This window comes from Miniopterus schreibersii (assembly GCF_964146895.1).
Source record: "Miniopterus schreibersii genome assembly, chromosome: 16".
NCBI lineage: Eukaryota > Metazoa > Chordata > Mammalia > Chiroptera > Miniopteridae > Miniopterus > Miniopterus schreibersii.
Window position 1 is genome coordinate 22,877,137 of NC_138116.1, and position 17,008 is coordinate 22,894,144.

General features: G+C 44.2%; 1 protein-coding gene across 5 annotated transcripts in view; it reads right to left on the reverse strand.

Moving 5' to 3' along the window:
* Positions 1–17,008, reverse strand: part of STAT5B (signal transducer and activator of transcription 5B) — a 56,782-nt gene that overhangs the window by 14,339 nt on the left and 25,435 nt on the right. For 3 of the 5 annotated variants that reach the window (XM_081161852.1, XM_081161853.1, XM_081161855.1), the window contains exons 2-7: positions 8,897–9,033; positions 6,153–6,309; positions 4,867–4,956; positions 3,747–3,921; positions 703–833; positions 325–476 (exon numbers count right to left, since the gene is read on the reverse strand). In XM_081161852.1, coding sequence (XP_081017978.1) covers positions 325–476; positions 703–833; positions 3,747–3,921; positions 4,867–4,956; positions 6,153–6,309; positions 8,897–9,033 — 842 coding nt within the window. Of the gene's footprint in view, positions 1–324; positions 477–702; positions 834–3,746; positions 3,922–4,866; positions 4,957–6,152; positions 6,310–8,896; positions 9,037–17,008 lie in introns of all 5 variants that reach the window. The other 2 variants (XM_081161854.1, XM_081161856.1) reach the window with 2 other exon arrangements.

Below are 17,008 nucleotides of genomic sequence, written 5' to 3' on the forward strand. Positions count from 1 at the left end.
GCAGAGCAGAGCTGCCCTGCCTTCCAGAAACACAGGCACACAAAGGAGGCGTGACCCCGATTTGGACCCCACCAGCCGGAGCTTCACTCTGCACATGCCTTGCCCCACCCCCAACACAGAGACGTCCTTCTCAGGGAAGGGGCAGGACTGGGGCACAAAGTCTGTGTCAGGAACCAGAACCACTGGGGAAATAAGACCTGTCACAGGACAGAGCAAGTGGCTGCATATGGAAACACAGGAGCAGAATAAGCAGCTGGTAGCACCGCCCTGAGCCCCTGCCCACCCGCCCTGCCTGCCCCCGCCCGTCTCCCCCACACCCATTACCAGGACTGCAGCACGTCCAGGTTGCCCTCAGGGGGCCCTCCATTGCCGGCCAGCTGCTGCCTCCGCTTCCACTGGATCAGCTCATCGTCCAGAATGATGGTCTGTTGCTTCCGCAGCAGCTGCAGGGTCTTCTGGTGCTTCTCGGCCAGCTCCTGAGGGGGCGGAGCAGCCTTGCTGGGCTCTCAGACAACCCTGCAGGCCTCCCTCCCTCAGGAGGCAGGGCCTCCCCTCCCTGACCTGCTCTGTCCCACAGGCCCCCACAGGCCTCCTGCTCCCTGGGTCCTGCTCTCGTCCTGGCTCTATTCCTCTCTCCGGTCCCCCGACAGCTCAGAATGTGGACCCCCAGGCGTGGAGGAGACGGACGCAGACCCCACTCACCACACGGTATTGCTGCAGAGTCTGGGCCTCTCGCTGCAGCCAGGCCTCCAGGGACACCTGCTTCTGCTGGAGGGCTGTCTCCCGGCTCAGGCGCTCCTGGGGGTTCAGCTGGGCCAGCTGGGCAAACTGAGCTAGAGGAGGAGACAGGACACCCATGGCCATGATCTCCCAGCTTCTAGCAGGAAACCCAGAGAAACCACACGCACCTGTCCTACAGACAAGACCCTCAAGGTGACATGTCTGACCGATGGCAAGTCAGGGCTCTGGTAGCCAAGGGCACCAGAGAGGAGCCAGCTTCAGTCCCTGGCCCTCCAACTCCGAGCTCCCCCCTAGAGACTGGGGACACAGAAGCTGTGGGCACAGCTGAGGAGGATCCTACCACCCTAGCCCACACAGCTGGGTGCCCAGCCTTCCTCACACCACACTGGGGTCCAGCTTGGAGCCACACTGCCTAGTTTGCAGCTGGCCTGGCTGTTCACCAGCTGGGTGGACTCGGGCAAATCACTTCACTCTCCTGTGCCTCAGTCTGCCCCTATGCAAAATGGGAGAATCCTGTTCCCTGCTCAGCAGGCTGCTGTGGGGATTAAAAAGGGTTGCTATGGAAACTGCTCAAGAGGCTGCCTGGCCCCTGGAAGGTCTGCAAGAGAGTGAGTCCTTGTTGCTTAATGGGTTACAGGACAGAGACAAGTGGCTCTGAGCCCCGACCTCCCAGGACAGCCTCGTCAGGGAAGCCCCGCTCCAGGGCCCTGGGCCGCCTCTGGAGCACAGCAGCCTCCTCAGGGAAGGAGTTTCTCTATGTGCTGGAAGGTGCCCAACAAGTTTGTCCAGGTTGGGTCACTGTGAGCTCAGCTGACCAACCGGAAGAGAAAAGAGAGAAGCTAAGAGTGGCCTGGGGGAGAGCCAAGGGCCCTCACAAAAGCCGTGGCACTCTCTCAGGAACAGGAGGCGGCCAGCCCTCTTCACATTCGCTTTAGGAAGCTCATCAATGGCCAGGACAGGGAGCCAGGGAGCCTCATTACCCTTTTTGGAAAAAATAAAATAAAATGTTTTTATTGATTTTTGAGAGAGAGAAAGGGAGAGGGGGAGAGAGAGAGAGAAACTCCAATGAGAGAGAGAAACTGATCTGCTGCCTCCTGCACGTCCCCTACCCGCAACCCGGCACATGCCCTGACCAGGAACCAAACAGGTGACCTCTCGGTGCACAGGACAACACTCGACCAGCTGAGCTGCACTGGCCAGGGTGTCATTACCCTTTTAAAAAAATCAGTTATGAAATACTTAAGACACAGGGAAGGTAGAAAGAATGATACAAAAAACACTGTGAATTCATAACCCAGCTTAAGAAATCAAACATTTCCACAGTTAAAGCCACCTGTCCACTCTCCCCAGCTTGCAAAACTGACCCCCCACCCACCCACCCCGCAAAGAGAACCACTATCCTAAATATTGGGATAATTATGCGCTGCCAATGGCCTTTTTGAACATACCAGTGTCCTTACTTGGGAAAGTGAAGAAGATGTGAGCATCAGCATGTCTTGGTCAAGTTCCTGGCAGACCTCTGAGGGCCATGTCACACTGACCTAGGCCCTGCCCCATGGTCACACAAGCAGGGACAGACCAAAGCAACTCTGGACAGCCAGGAAGAGCCCAGAACAAGAAGAGAATTCAGAAATATGGCTCCAATCTCACTGCAGGGGCCTGAGCAGGAAGAGCGTTGTCCAGCAGGGACCACAGCACAGTAGTCTGGATGGCCGCCTCAGGAATCCCGCCACCCACAGGAAGGTGGTGGTGCCCCCAACATCTGGGTCCAGCCTCTCTATGCGAGTGACCCAGTTAGATTTTCCTGGCAATTTGCAGAAGTTTCTGGGAAGGATGCCAGGAGATGTGGGGCAGTTGTCTGCTCCACTGGAGGGAGCTGAGCCTTCCCTTGCACAAACAGATCAATAGTCTGTGTTTCTGATGGGAGAACTTGATAAATGAGGCTGATCTGACATTGCATGATGGGTACAAACCCAAACCAGAATCCTAACCCAAACCCATAAATAGGAAACAGAAAACCCAAGATCAATAGCATAAGTACTGTCAACCAGTCCAAGGCCCGGGGTAGAACTAATAGCTTGGATATCCTGTTCCCTCCTCTGGGAAGTGGGCTGTCTTTCTCTGGGGTCAGTCTGGTATAAAATCAGATGGGAGGAAGACAGGCTAGAATCATCATTTATTCAACACCTACTGTGACTCAGGCAGTGTGCAAGCCTCAGGGTACAGAGAGATAAGACACAGTTCCTTCTCAAAGAATTTATATTCCAGTGGGGAAGACAGAGTTAATCAATAATATCAACAATAATAGGATGGGGCCCCCATGCATGGTATGGGAAGAGCACATGGCATGTGTATGCGTGTTGTTTGAATGGCTGGTTGGTGGAGCAAAGGCTTCTCTGAGACAGAGCTGGGCATGCAAGCAGGGAGAGGACACTATTCAGTTGCTTTGACTGATTCCCACAAGGACAACAGGGGGTGCTGTTGCGGCTCCACAGCTTGGAGACTGACGGAAGTTCTCTGTACCCAAAGTACCAGGCAGGATTGAAACCAGGAGGGGAAGCCTCTGTCTAAGGGCATTCAAGTGCTCAGCCCCGGGACGGCCTCTGAATAACTGCACAAAACATTAAAAGTGTGTCACCACCAACACAGCCCTTAGCCCTACATTGGCCCTGCTTAGAGGGTAAAGGAGCATTTATAAAACACAAAACCATTGTTTGGGTACTGTTTCCTAGACTGGAGCTCCTTCCCACAAGAGGAAATGTCTTCCCCAGCAGACCAGGAGCTCGCTGGGTGTGGGAAGCCTGAGCGAGATCCACGCTCTCCAAGGGCAAGTCTTTGTCTTCTCCCCGTCCTAAGCCTCATCGTCCCAGCACTGTCTTCAATACAAAAGATCCCCTGCTCCTCCAGAGAAAGGCCACCGGTTCTCTTCCCGCACGACCCGAGTTTCTTTCTGGCCCTCACTCCCGTCCTCACCACACACGCCGCCCACCCTGCAGCAGCCTCACCCTGGATCCTCAGGCTCTCTTGATACTGGATGATGAAATACTCTTGAGTCTGCTGCAGCTTCTTTAGTTCATTCTCAGTGTCCTGCGTGACCAGTCGCAGCTCCTCAAATGTCTGGTTGATCTGAACGTGTTTCTGGGACACGATGTCAGCAAGGCTCCCAGTTGGAGAGGTGCCCTGGACACAGATCAGGGGGAGAGCGCAGGCAGCGGTGAGCTGGGCAGGGGGTGGGGGAAAGCTGCAGGCCGTTAATGCCAAGGAAAAGCCAACGCTAGCACCTATAACTGGGCTGAAATCCCAAAAGCTTAATTTTGAGTCGTAGGAATTGCAAACGTCACTTGTGAGAATGGGTGTAGAATGGGAAAAGAAGAGAAACAGGTGAGCCGGCAGACCGTGGCGTCTTCACAAGACATAGTAGAAACTTCTACTACAGTTCTGGCCTCCACCAGAGTATCCCAAACACGATCCATCTAATTCCCTTCAGAGAGACCAGAACTCAACATGTCCCAGGAGTTACCTGGGTTTTCCTACTAATGACGATGACCCCCTCATTCCACATTCTTTCACTGACCCAATGCCATGGGCTGTGCTAGGTGTTGGGGACAGAGTGGGGAACAGGCTAGGTGAACACATATTGTCTGTGTTCTCATTCAAGGCCTTCTTGTGATGAGGGAAGAGGGAATAAGGAGAAGCTCTCACAGGCGGCATCCTGGAGACCCCAAAGTGAGGTTCCCGGGGAGGCATCAACAAGGGCTTTGCGGATCCGGACATGTAAGCGACCTGGTCGGATCCATTCCTTCAACAGCTGGCTGAGAGAGGGCTAGCAGAGATCTTTCTTAAGTAATTTCACCTGAATATAAACATGATTTTACTCAAAAATTATTCACTGGTGGTTAAATTATTTCACACCTGTTCATATTGTTTTGTGGTTGTAATCTCATCAAGGTTATAAATCAGTTAAGATCAGAGAATAGCCTTCTGTTTATTTTGTGCCCCTTAAGACAATGTTCTGTTTAGAGAGACACCAAGAGATGTGCCCTGAGTCACCATGATAAAACATCAGAGAGAAGTGGGCAAGATGGGATTTCCCAACTCCTCTCCCCATACCCATGGGAAACTCACATTGTTGGCTTCTCGGACCAGCCTCTGTTCGTTGTATAGAATGTGCCGGATGCAGCGGACCAGCTCCATGGGGCAGCGGTCATACGTGTTCTGAAAGAATCCAAGAGCAGACCTCACTTTGTCCCACTCCACGCTATGGGCCTAACCCCACCTTGGAGGAGACTCCTAGAGACAGGATAGTGTAATCATGAGATGCACTGCTCCTCCAATACCAATGGGGGGCAAGAAAAGCACATTGTAAAAAACCTAACTACAATAAGAAGGTAAGATTATTTCGTTTCTTGCATCTTAATTTGCCTAAAGTACTAGGACATCATTCTTGGACACAGGAAAAATGTATTTCTGAAAGGTCACATCAGAGGAGAAATTGGACACCACCTTACTCCACCAACGAGGGGGAGATGGACATCGTATGTCTCCAGATGTGATACCATTTGAAGGGCACAATACTTATTTAGAATTCTGATCAGGGTTGTGTAACCTGAATCTAATCATGAGGAAACTTCACACAAACCCAAAATGAGATACACGTTATCTTTAAAAAGTAGAGGAGCTCATGTCAGTGCAACAAAAGACAAAGAAAGGTTGAAAAAGAGTTGCAGATTAAAGAAAATTGAAGAGACATGACAACTAGGTGCAATATGTGATCTTGGACTGGATCCTGAACCGGAGGCAGGAAAAATGCCCTAAAGGAGATCAAGTCACTTGACAAAATGGAAATACAGACATAAAGTTATCTAATAGTATTCTATCAATGTGAAGTTTACTGAAGGTGATACCTGGACTATATCTATGTAAGAGAAGGTTCATATTCTTAGAAAATGGACACTGAAGTACTTTGCACAAAGGGACATGATATGTACAACTTATTCTCAAGTGATCAAAAAAAAAAATGTGTGTAGAGGCTGGCCGGCTTGGCTCAGTGGTTGAGCATCGACCTATGAACCGAGGTCATGGTTCGTTTTCCGGTCAGGGCATGTGCCCGGGCTGCTCGATCCCCAGTGGGGGTGTGTGCAAGAGCATACGATAAAGCAAATGTTAACAATGGGTGAATCCGGGCATATGTAGGGGGTCTCTGTGTCAATCTTGCAACTTTTTGTAAATTTGAAATTATTTTCAAATACAAAGTTTAAAAAAAGCTACATCCATGAAAATAAACAAGAACTTTATACATGTAACTCAACAACGCTTGGCTGAAGAAGAGAAAGAAAATCTCTAGAGGAAGCGCTAAATGAAGAAAGAGTCCCTTCTAGGGCAGATAACTGTGGCCCAGAGCCCACACCCACCTGGAGCTGCGTGGCATAGTGCCCCAGCTTGATCTTCAGTAAGAACCCATCTTCCCCCACTTGGTGCTCCGCCTTCTTCTGCAGCTCCTGCACCAGGCCCTCCAGGAGCTGGGTGGCCTTAATGTTCTCCTGTGGATTATCAAGATCTATTGAGTCCCTAGGGGAAAAAAATTACATACATATGTATACATACATGCACATGAGCCTATATAAATGCAGCCTCAACACATCGCACCTTTTCTTTGGCTAAAGTGATTTCTGCATAATGCTCACTGCAAATTTTAGGAGAGTTCAATTCAAATAGGCTAGATGCCTACATTAATCTATTCCTAACCCACTAACTACCTAGTGGACTGAATAATAATATACTTTCTTTTTTACAATGTACTGTCCTTTCTCCTTCCTCCTACTAACTTGCTCTGGTGCTTATGCTAGCTGCTAGGAATGAAGGGAGAGGGAAAGTGCTTTGTGTGCACCGAAGGAAATGAGGGCTCTGATAACTTCCTATTTATAGTTACCCCTTCAAGGGTGTAAGGGGCACAATGTCAAGAATGTTCTACATTTTTTTCCACCCTCCAACTAGTTCTATATACTGCTAATTTCACATAAAGTGTTTTCTTAAGACAGGTGAAACAACATTTATTGTGACTTCTAAGAAGCCTTGGAAAATGATTTATTAGGACAGAATATTCCTACAAGTATTTATACAAGTTGCAGATTTGGGACCTGCAGGCAACACTAACTCTTCCAGTGAACCAGAGACTTTGCATTAATTCAGAGCCATTTAACTGGTGACAGGGTTTGAATGGCCTCCCTTCCTTTCCCCATTCTCACCCCCCCCCCACCTCTCTTTTTTTTAAACACTTAGGGCAACAATTGCTATTTGGCAATACTAAATTACTCAGCTCACTGAAGAAACCAAACAGCTATCAGACTGAAATAACATTCAATTACTGCTACCCAGGTCTGAAGCAAAACAAGAGATTTGGTGGTCGCTAAAAAGTGCTGTCATCTCTAACCCCATGAAGTCAGTTAGCAGCTAATTTCAAACAGAGGCACCAACAGGTATATCAAACACTTATAACAGGCTTCATCAAATAATATGCTCAAATCTGCACTTGGAGAAGGCAGTAGAGACAGCCAAATTTTAAAGGTGCATGCTCTAAGGACTAAATAAAATATATATTAGATAGAAGCCTGGAAGGAAGGAATGGTGGCCCAGCATGCACCCGTTTCGACTGGCAAAATGCTCCTCATTTGAGGAAGCCATGCCTGAGAAGATCCAGTTGCAGAGCAAAACTCATGGAAACCAAGTACTGATTCTTGTACTTAATGCCTCCTCTCCCACCCTCCCAAAAAGATTTTCTTACCGTAAACATGAAGAACTGAAGATTTTTAAAATTAAAATCTTCATATTCTTAAGAAAACCAAAAATAAGGAAAATTCTAGAGTTATTGAGGTGGTCACTTTATAAGGTAAATAACATCTAATCACTACGTTGTATACCTGAAACTAATAAAATATTGTATGTCACTGTAATTGAAAAGAAAATTATTTTTAGCTAAATAAAATTCAGATTCCCTTTAATATCCACACACGTCTTTCAACATTCATTCAGTAAGAAGACGACGTGGAAACGCTATTAAATGAAATTTTAAATCAACAGAAACTTCCTATTAATGTTTTTCTGAACTCTCCAAAACCATTAAAACAGAAAAGGAAATGGAAAAGCACTAGCAAGGTGCAATTGACATGCTCACATTTAGCTCTCTTTTCTCTCACTTAATTACATGAGGCTGAGATTTTTTTAATTGCCTAGAAAATTGCCTTCCTGGTGCTCTTTAGTTTCTGGAGAGAAATGTGCTACTAATACACAACTGCAATTATTCCAAGGCGATGTGACTGCCAGGTATACAGCCTTCCTCAAACGGTAGCATGAAGGCTGTCTCCCCTGGGGCCCTGTCAAGGAGGACACCCCACCCATGTGGCGGAGGCCTGAAGTATAGGGTGAGTATGTCTGTCCAATCAGACTGACAGACGGGAAACCAACCAGCAGCTCCAGGCCCCGAGCACAGCAGTGGACATCCTGCTGACTGGCGTGCAATAATGCCAATTAAAAAGCTTTGTTATCAGTTTACCACATTGTACTAACTCTAAAAGAGTTTAAGAACAAGTTCCCCCCCCCGAATATATAGAGTAATTTACAAAATAAAAACAAAAACAAAAACCAAGCTTGTTAAATTCACCACCAAGATAAAATTATTGTTAATATTTTGCTGTATTGTCTTTTAGTGTCTATGTGTATATATAAATTACATATAAATGTTAAAACACCAATGTTAAATTTGTTAACAAATACATTGTATTATGTGAATGAACATACCTTATCTGCCGCATTCAGCACTAAATTCTATGCGGACAAAGGTTTTAATTTTTTCATATGAACTCTGCCTACGACTCTGCTAGGCACCCTACAGGCACGCAAAACATTTGCTCACTGCTTTTTACTAGCTGCAATGCTCGAATGCTTTTAGCCAGAATTTACTATTAAAGGGAAGGTATCCTATTTTAAAAATCCCAAGAGTTATTCCATCTTCCTAAAATCTCAGATGGCATTCAATACCTCTTTATGGGTCACAATTTTTTTTTTAAACGTACAAGTTTTGGAGTCTCTGTAGTGTTATCTTTCCAAACTTGAAAATGATTGCGCTTCACAAAATATGGAGAAAAGTTTGTTCGCTTACCAAGGCTGGCTCTCGATCCACTGGGATAGGTAATGGCGCACCTCAATGGGGAAATGCTGGCCGTACAAGGCCTGCATCTGATGAAGGGCATCTCCTTGCAGCTGCTGGGCCTGGATCCACACAGCCATGCTCACAATCTGCTAAAACAAACAATCGGTGGTTTGGGTGTTTTTTTCCCTTCCCCTTTTAAATCCACTAGAGTAAATATTCATACAGTTATTAAAGATAAACGCTTTTAAAGCCCTTTTGGGTAGAGTGAAGATCAGGGTTCTTGAACTGAATTTTAGCTTTAAAATGTTTTCAAAATGTGTATGTTCAGCGTGGCTATGGAAAGCTACATAACTGGGTCCATAAAGCTCTGACTGTAAAATGTACTGAAGTCCTATAAGCAAAAGTACAAAGTGAGCATTAGGGGAAGAACTGTCTATCGCTTTGATATCACAGACATTTTCTTTACTTTTGGTCCAGACATGAAGCAACAGTAAGCAGCATCTGAACAGTAATCATAAGTAATTAGCATGGGGATTTTTTTTTTAAAAAATCACTTGTTTTACGTTTGGTATGTCGACTTTTAAGAAATACAATAAACATATTGCCATTCTGAAAAAGACCCAGTAAAAGGAAAATGAAAATATCTAAAGCATGGATTGAACCTTATGTATTATGACTAAGTTACCTAAGCAACAATGCTTTGCACACAAAGGGCACAGATTTATCTGGAAAAATACCCCAAGGTTCACCTTCTGAGTTATTGCTAAGGAATTTATGAAGCAATGTTCTGTTAAATTATAGCCTTTAAAAATCTTTCCGACAATAAAACAATACATTCCAGCTAAGAGTCAGAAACAAGAACCATTATATTCCAATAGTGGGTAGGTTTTTAAAACATGCTCTTGATTTCAGGAAAACGGTTTTATGAAACTACCAAGATGCCTTCTCAGTCCCACCTGAGAATTTTTAATTCATGTGGCAGAAACTCTCTGGGCTTTAACCTGATTGCAGCAGCAACATTACTTTCGTGCACACAGAAGGGACTAAAACTGAATCTTGCTCTAACACTGATCCATGATGTAGAGTTTGGTATCAGGCAGGGCTACCTTGAATCCCATCCAAAACAGTCTGGCTATTGATTTGCACAGTTCTCCCAAGAACTATGCTATAGTTAGGGTCCAGTGAATCAGACCTTGATGTTGTTGAATACCAGAGACTACACGTGTGTGTTAGGAAACAAAAATCCCATCTCTGTTAGCTGTCGTCCGATCGCGTAGCACTGAGCTATTTATGGGACCAGTCAGTTAGCCAACAGCGAGGTGTGGGGTGGGTGCCAGCTACCTATTTTAGACTTGTGCAATGCTATAGAACACTTGAGCAGTGGACAATTTTATTTAGGGCTTTGGGGCACGAAGGCTGGGATCGCTAAGGTCACCCAAGACGTCAAATTTCAATGGTTGAGAGTTTACTGGGAGAAAGACTTGGACGGAAGAGCTCTCTCCACGTTATAATCAAACATCTGGAAGACATTTAATTGTACAATGTAATTTTTAATCAAATAAATCATATCCCAAGATTCTGGAAACTTGGAACAGACACCAAAGCATGTTTTGGATGAAAGGTAAAGAAAGGGATGGGCGGGCGGATGGATGAAGGCGCTTAGGCCTTTACCCGTACGGAGGAATGAAAAAGAATGAAGAAAGTAATGCAGGTGTTAATCTCTTTTTGTGGCAGGGAACGAGACAGAAGGAAGACCTCGCCACGGCCCTCTCAGTGACTACGTGAGACACCAACAGACAGAAAAACCACCTTGCGTCCTGCTGCATCCACTAACTGCACTGACTGACCCAAGAGGCAAAAGGAGGAAAACTGGGGGGCAACTTTTCTCTCCTCAGGGACTCCTCAGTCCGCCCAAGTAAAATAGCATCCTGGTCATTATCCTCAGTCTACTTTATTTTTCTTCATATCATCGATCACTTCCTGACCTGTATCATGTGTTTGTCTACTGCCTCCCCCTGTGGTGTGCGACTTCGCCACAAACGTACTTTGTTTTGTTCACTGCTCCTTCTCTTGGGCCTAGAACAGTGCCCGGCACATTAGCAATCCGTAAATTTTTGTTGTTGCATAAATAAATGTATACACACAATCTGGTCAAACCTATAAGCTCTTTTCAAAGCTATTAAGCAAGGTATCAGTGTGAAATACCCAGGCAAGAAATGGAAACAGATCTTATAATTTGGATGATTTTATAATTTGGATGAGTCTGTATTTACAAGGTTCTATTTGTTCCTTAATTTACATATGCCACAATTTGTCAGTTTTTCCTTTTTGTTTTTGTTCAATTGTTTTGGCTTCCATTCCCCACTGAACTCCTAAGAACGGTAAGTGAAGGGAGCACATTTATTCACTACTGTGCCCCCAGTGCCTAGCACAGTGGCTTCACATGGTAAGCAGTCAATAAACATCTGCTGAGTGATCAAATACACACCAGTATTTCACATGTCCTGCTGGCTTAGCATATTCCAGGAGCCTATTATTGTTTTCTGTTTTTTAAAAAAATATGTTTCTTTTTTATTGATTTTAGAGAGACGAAGGGAGAGGCAGAGAAAGACAGAGAGAGAGAGATAGAAGCTTCAATGATAAGAGAGTTATTGATCGGCTGCCTCCTGCACGCCCCCGACTGGGGATCAAGCCTGCAACCCCGGGCACGTGCCCTGACCAGGAATCGAACTGCGATCTCCTGGTTCATAGGTCGATGCTCAACCACTGAACCACACTGCCTGGGCACCTATTACTGTTTTAAGAAAGATTATGGAGATATGCCTCGTATGTAGAGGTACTATATAAATGTCACACTATTTATTCTGGCTTTGTTTTATATTAGTTCTTAGTTTTTATCAAATAGTGGAATGCGGAGCGCCTAGCATTTGTCAGAATACTTTTTATGGCTCTAAATATGAACATGTCATAATAGTTATTTTCTAAAATGCCATTTGAAGAATAATAGCTGGAAAATATACAGTGGTAACCACCTTATTTTGATAAATACAATGTATTTTAATTCGGCTACATGAAAATACTTTGATAGGGCTGGAAAGCAGGTTTTGCCTATGAGTAGTAAAAAAATGTAAAATAAAAGTACGCTAAATAATACAGAATCATTTTTACTTTTTAACTAAAAATTATATGTGTATGGAATATGAGATGACTTACTGAGGTTATCATGTAACAATTTAAAATATGTGGTTTAGAGGAAAAAAACACCCACCACTTTCCCCAATTGTATCACTAAAACCTAGAGTGTAAGCAGTGCTTTTCTTTATCCATGTCAAAACTCTTTATGCCCATCATTAGGTGGCACCTGCACCTGGTATGAGCTGATTCTCCGCCCTTTCTCACCCGTCTTTCTCCTTATATGCAGCGACTGCACCTCCCTGTCCTCAATACACACCCTCTGCTGCTTATTTACGGGCAGCTCCCTCTTCAATGCGTGATGTTCTGACAAGGGAAGTGGTTTGTATCTTTGGTAAATCATCACAGGGGCTTCTCTAAAGACTGGGAAATGGATTCACAATTTTATTTTTAGCCCGAGATGAGAACTATTTGGGTGTTACTTAGGTGCGCTTGGTGTTCATAAGAATTCCAAACAACCCAAAACAGTTTTGGATGCAGAATATTGCACTTTCTGAAAGTGTACGGTATCTACATTGACGTTACATATCTGGTTGTGTCTCAGGAGTCCCAAATATAGTAGGCCCTCAGGCACTTGTTAAAAAAGGTTTCAAAGTTTAATAGCTCATAATAATACAGGCCTACTGAAACCCATAAAAATAAATTCCCACTAACATAAATGAATTATATGAGTGTCGAGGATTTAGGGATAATTTTGTCTCAATAATAAATACCTTTTTATTAGATGCTTTCCCTTTTAAAAGTAAAATATAAACCTCTGTGAAGCAAAATGTCGCTTTCTCTGAACACTTCTAGAACACTGTGACCAAAGTCAGGCCACAGCAAAACTTTGAGTTAAGTATCGAGTACATCGCAATAGAAGGACCCCAACGCAAACGGGCCAGCCGACTAAGTGAATTAAATTCCAGCTCGGGGTGGGAGTAGGGGATTTAAAATGTGTGCGGCAATTTGGTCTGCTGGATTTATGTGTATAATTTAAAGCATTTTATAATTCCTGTCCTCTGTCCTACCACAACCTCCACTCCCTCTCATCCCATCCCAGTCGCTAAAACAGGGTTAAAGTTCTGGGCAGGATGGCAAACTCCCCTCAGTAGGGTTCTGCAAAAGATTTAACCTCTTAAACCTCTCTGCCTCCGTTTTCCTTATTTGTAAAACAGGAATAATAAAACGTCTGTCCCTCGGGGGTGATTGTAAGAATGAGTTACTATGTGTAAATGCTTAAGACGGTGCCTGGCTGGGAGTGAGGGCTCGATATTATTCTGACTTTCACAGTGTCAAACGCACAAAGGCGGCTCCCTTCCCCCCCATCTCCAATCCTCACTCACCTCAACAAGCGATGCCTTCCCAAAGGCAGCCACCCACCCACTCACAGCCCTTACTCCCCTCTTCTTCAGCCAATATCCTGCAGTACAAACTTCACCTTCCTTTCCAAAGACGGTGCTGTACTCCCATTTTTAATCAATTTCACTGGCACAAAGACGTCCGTCGATGGGAAATGATGGGCGGGGGGCGATGGAAAGGCACTGGGAGGACTGTTCTCACCTCACCTCTGAACGAGAGAACTAAGAATTGTGACGGGTGGTGTCACAAGAGCAAGGCTGCCCTACGTACACACAGAAAGTCCTCACTTCACGTCATCGATAGGTTCTGTGACTTTAGGCAAAATGATGTATAATGAAACCGATTTACCAACCAGGCTAATGATATCAACAGGAGTCAAGTTCCCCCGGGGATCGCTCACCAATGTTATGATGAAACAATGTTGAATGAGACGACCTGCTGTGTACTAAACTCCAAAAACCAAAACCAAAACAAGCAAACGCCCTACTCCTTCCAAGGATAATCTGACTCACACTCATGGAAGCATGGATTATTAGCAACAAATACTTTTGATTCATCTCATAAACAAAAATAATTTCAGAAACAAGACTGAAAATGAATTAAAATAGCATTTTTAGTGTTGTTAGCCTCCATCAGATTTATCATTTACTGAACACTTACGATACTACTTATCACCGTAAGTGCTTCTATGAATCTACCCGTTCGATCCTCACAAAAACTCTAGGAGGTAGGCGCTATTACGATGCCCCATTTTGCAGATGAGAGAATCGAGGCTCAGCAAATTAAAAGAGGGCTGTAAAACGGTGTAACAACTTCGGAAAGCAATCTGGCAATTCTTCAAATGGTTAAACACGGAATTTCCATATGACCCGGCAGTTCCACTCCCAGGTAGGCCTAAGAGAACTCAAAACACACGTCCACAAAAACTTGTACGCAAACGTGCACAGCAGCGTCATTCCCAATAGCCAAAAAGTAGAAACAACCCAAGTGTCCATCAACAGGTGAATGAGTAATATGGATATAAGTGGAAATACGAAATGGAGAGAACGAAATATTATTCAGACAGTAAAAGGAATAAAGTACTAACACATGCTGCAACCTGGATGAACTTTGAAAACATTACGGTGAGTGAAAGAAGCCAGACCTAAAAGGCCACGTATTGTAAATTCCATTTACGTGAAATGTCCAGAATAGGAAACCCATACGGACAAAGGAGACTGGAGGTTGCCAAGGACTGGGGTAACAGGGAGCGATGTTTAATGGGTACAAGTTTCTTTTGGAGGTGAAGTATTTGCTCCAGGTCCCCCAGTACTGACGGGCACCATCTGGGCTGGACACGAGCAGTCTGGCCCCAGAGCCCATACTTCTGGCCCTCTACCATGCTCCCTTTGTCTTGAGGACTTATGGTGGTTTGGTGGCATTATGTTTTGTATTTTTTCTGTATGTTTGCTATATTTCATAATTTAAAGAAAGAAAAAAGATAAGAGGTTAGAATAAGAACCTATTATTACGAAGCCCTAATTTGGGCAAAGGCTTGGGCTTAGTTGGCAGATGAAACAGAAGGTGTAGAAACATTGCTTCTAATCTGAAAAGTGTAAGGCAAGGAACCAGGATTCAAAACTGTTCATCCCATCAGGACCGTTTAAAGACTAACGGACTTTGGAGAGAATATAAACAGCAAGTGCCCTGGTTGTGTCAATATCAGTGATTCCATGTATTGTGTGGTGCTGGTTACCCAGTAACAGGAACTTGGAAGGACAGAGAAATATTGAATAGTAGTAATAAAGGATTAAGGCTCTGCTCATATTAAAATTGGCCTAACATCAAGTAAGAAGGCTATAGTAAAACTTTCCCATGTAGAAGTAGGTCAGTACCAGAGCCATCTGCTCTTTAAAAATAAAAATTAAAAAATTCTAAATACTACTTTATAAGCAATCAGGAAAATCAGATTATTAAACAGATGGGACAAGAGCAGAAAGAATAAAAGTATTTGGCTCACAAAGACATAAACAAGGAAAAATTTGCCCAGGCAACATAGAGATGATAATATTCTGGGAAGACAATCAGTCATAAATCTTTACGTCACAGCCAAATGATTACATATTATTTTGGGAAGAAGAGAAAGGGGGGGAGGGAGCCTGGGAGGAGGGCAGCTATTGGCTAAATATAAAGATCAAGTCTTAATCAGTGGGTTACCATATATTTAAAACTGTCATCTAAATATATCTTGGCCCAGCACACACGATCTCATAAATAAAGAGAGCAGACTCAGACAAGGATCATCATAGCTGCTAAAACGATTAGGTGATACTTGCTGGAGAACAGGGTAGTCACACAGCCTCAAAGTATCGCCTCACATACTACTGACTATTCGCAAAGGGGAAAAGTTATATTTTCAGTGGAAAAAGCTGACAGACAGCACCTTAACCAAGTAATCAAACGTCCCCAACTATGGGACAAACTGATGTTTTGTGCCTCCAGATGCGATGCACTGAAAAGAACACACAACCTAAATGTTTTATCTCTACCCACGAAGAAACAATCCAACAAATACAAACTGTGAGACTCCTATGAAAGACAGAAAGACGTGGACCTGTTCTAGATTAAAGGAGACTAAAAAACATGATAACTACCTAGGGCATAATTTGTAGAAAATCCACACCACAGCTCTAAAGGACATTACTGGGATAATAAAAAAATTGAAAGTTTTAAATCAAATGTTGACATGGCCTATATATTGGATATTATTGTATCAATGTTACAGTTCTTGACAGTGATAATGGCATTGAGGTTATACAGAATGACCTTGTTCTTGGAAGATACATACTCAAGTATTTTAGGGTACAGTCATGAGGTCTGCAACTTACTTTCAAAGGAGAGAGGGAGAAGAAGGTGCTGCCTAAATGTAACGACTGTTAACAATCGGTCAGTCTACGCAAAGTGTATATGGGCGGTCATTGTTCTAGTCTTTCAATTTTTCAGTAATTTACAATTTTTTCAAAATCAAAATTAAGGGGAAAAGTTTCCAAAAAAAAATAAAAAAAGCCGCAGTGAGAGTGGAGGCTTGTCCCTCATCCGAAACGTGTCCCTGGCGGTACGTAAACATCGGGACTACTCAGACTCTGTGCTGCAGCCGGCAGGGTGCTGCCCTGAAAGCCGGGGTCCCTGCTGTCACAGTGGCCGGCGGCCTGAATGCAAGTGCGTTTTCATTCTGTGTTGAAATCCATTTAGAAACTTGAACGACCCAGTTGGGAAGAAGCTACATCGCTACCAAATTCCAGATAACTAAAAACATCTGCTGTCTCCCACGAGGGGCCACCTGCATATGGAAACGGAAGAAATGATTTGGGGCTGCCGTGTGGCGAGCTCTACGTCGGCCTCGGAATTTCTAGTGAAGGTTTGTGTCTCTACCCATTTTATACTGTGAATCCCCAAGACCAATTCATCTTAGAATGTATCTCCTGTATAGCATGAATCCTTTAGTTCAGGAAATAAAAATTCCTCAACCACTGCACTATATTGAGCTTCTGTGCTGTTTAGATAAAGGAGAATCCTTTCCCTCGTGTTACCATTGAGAATCATAGTATT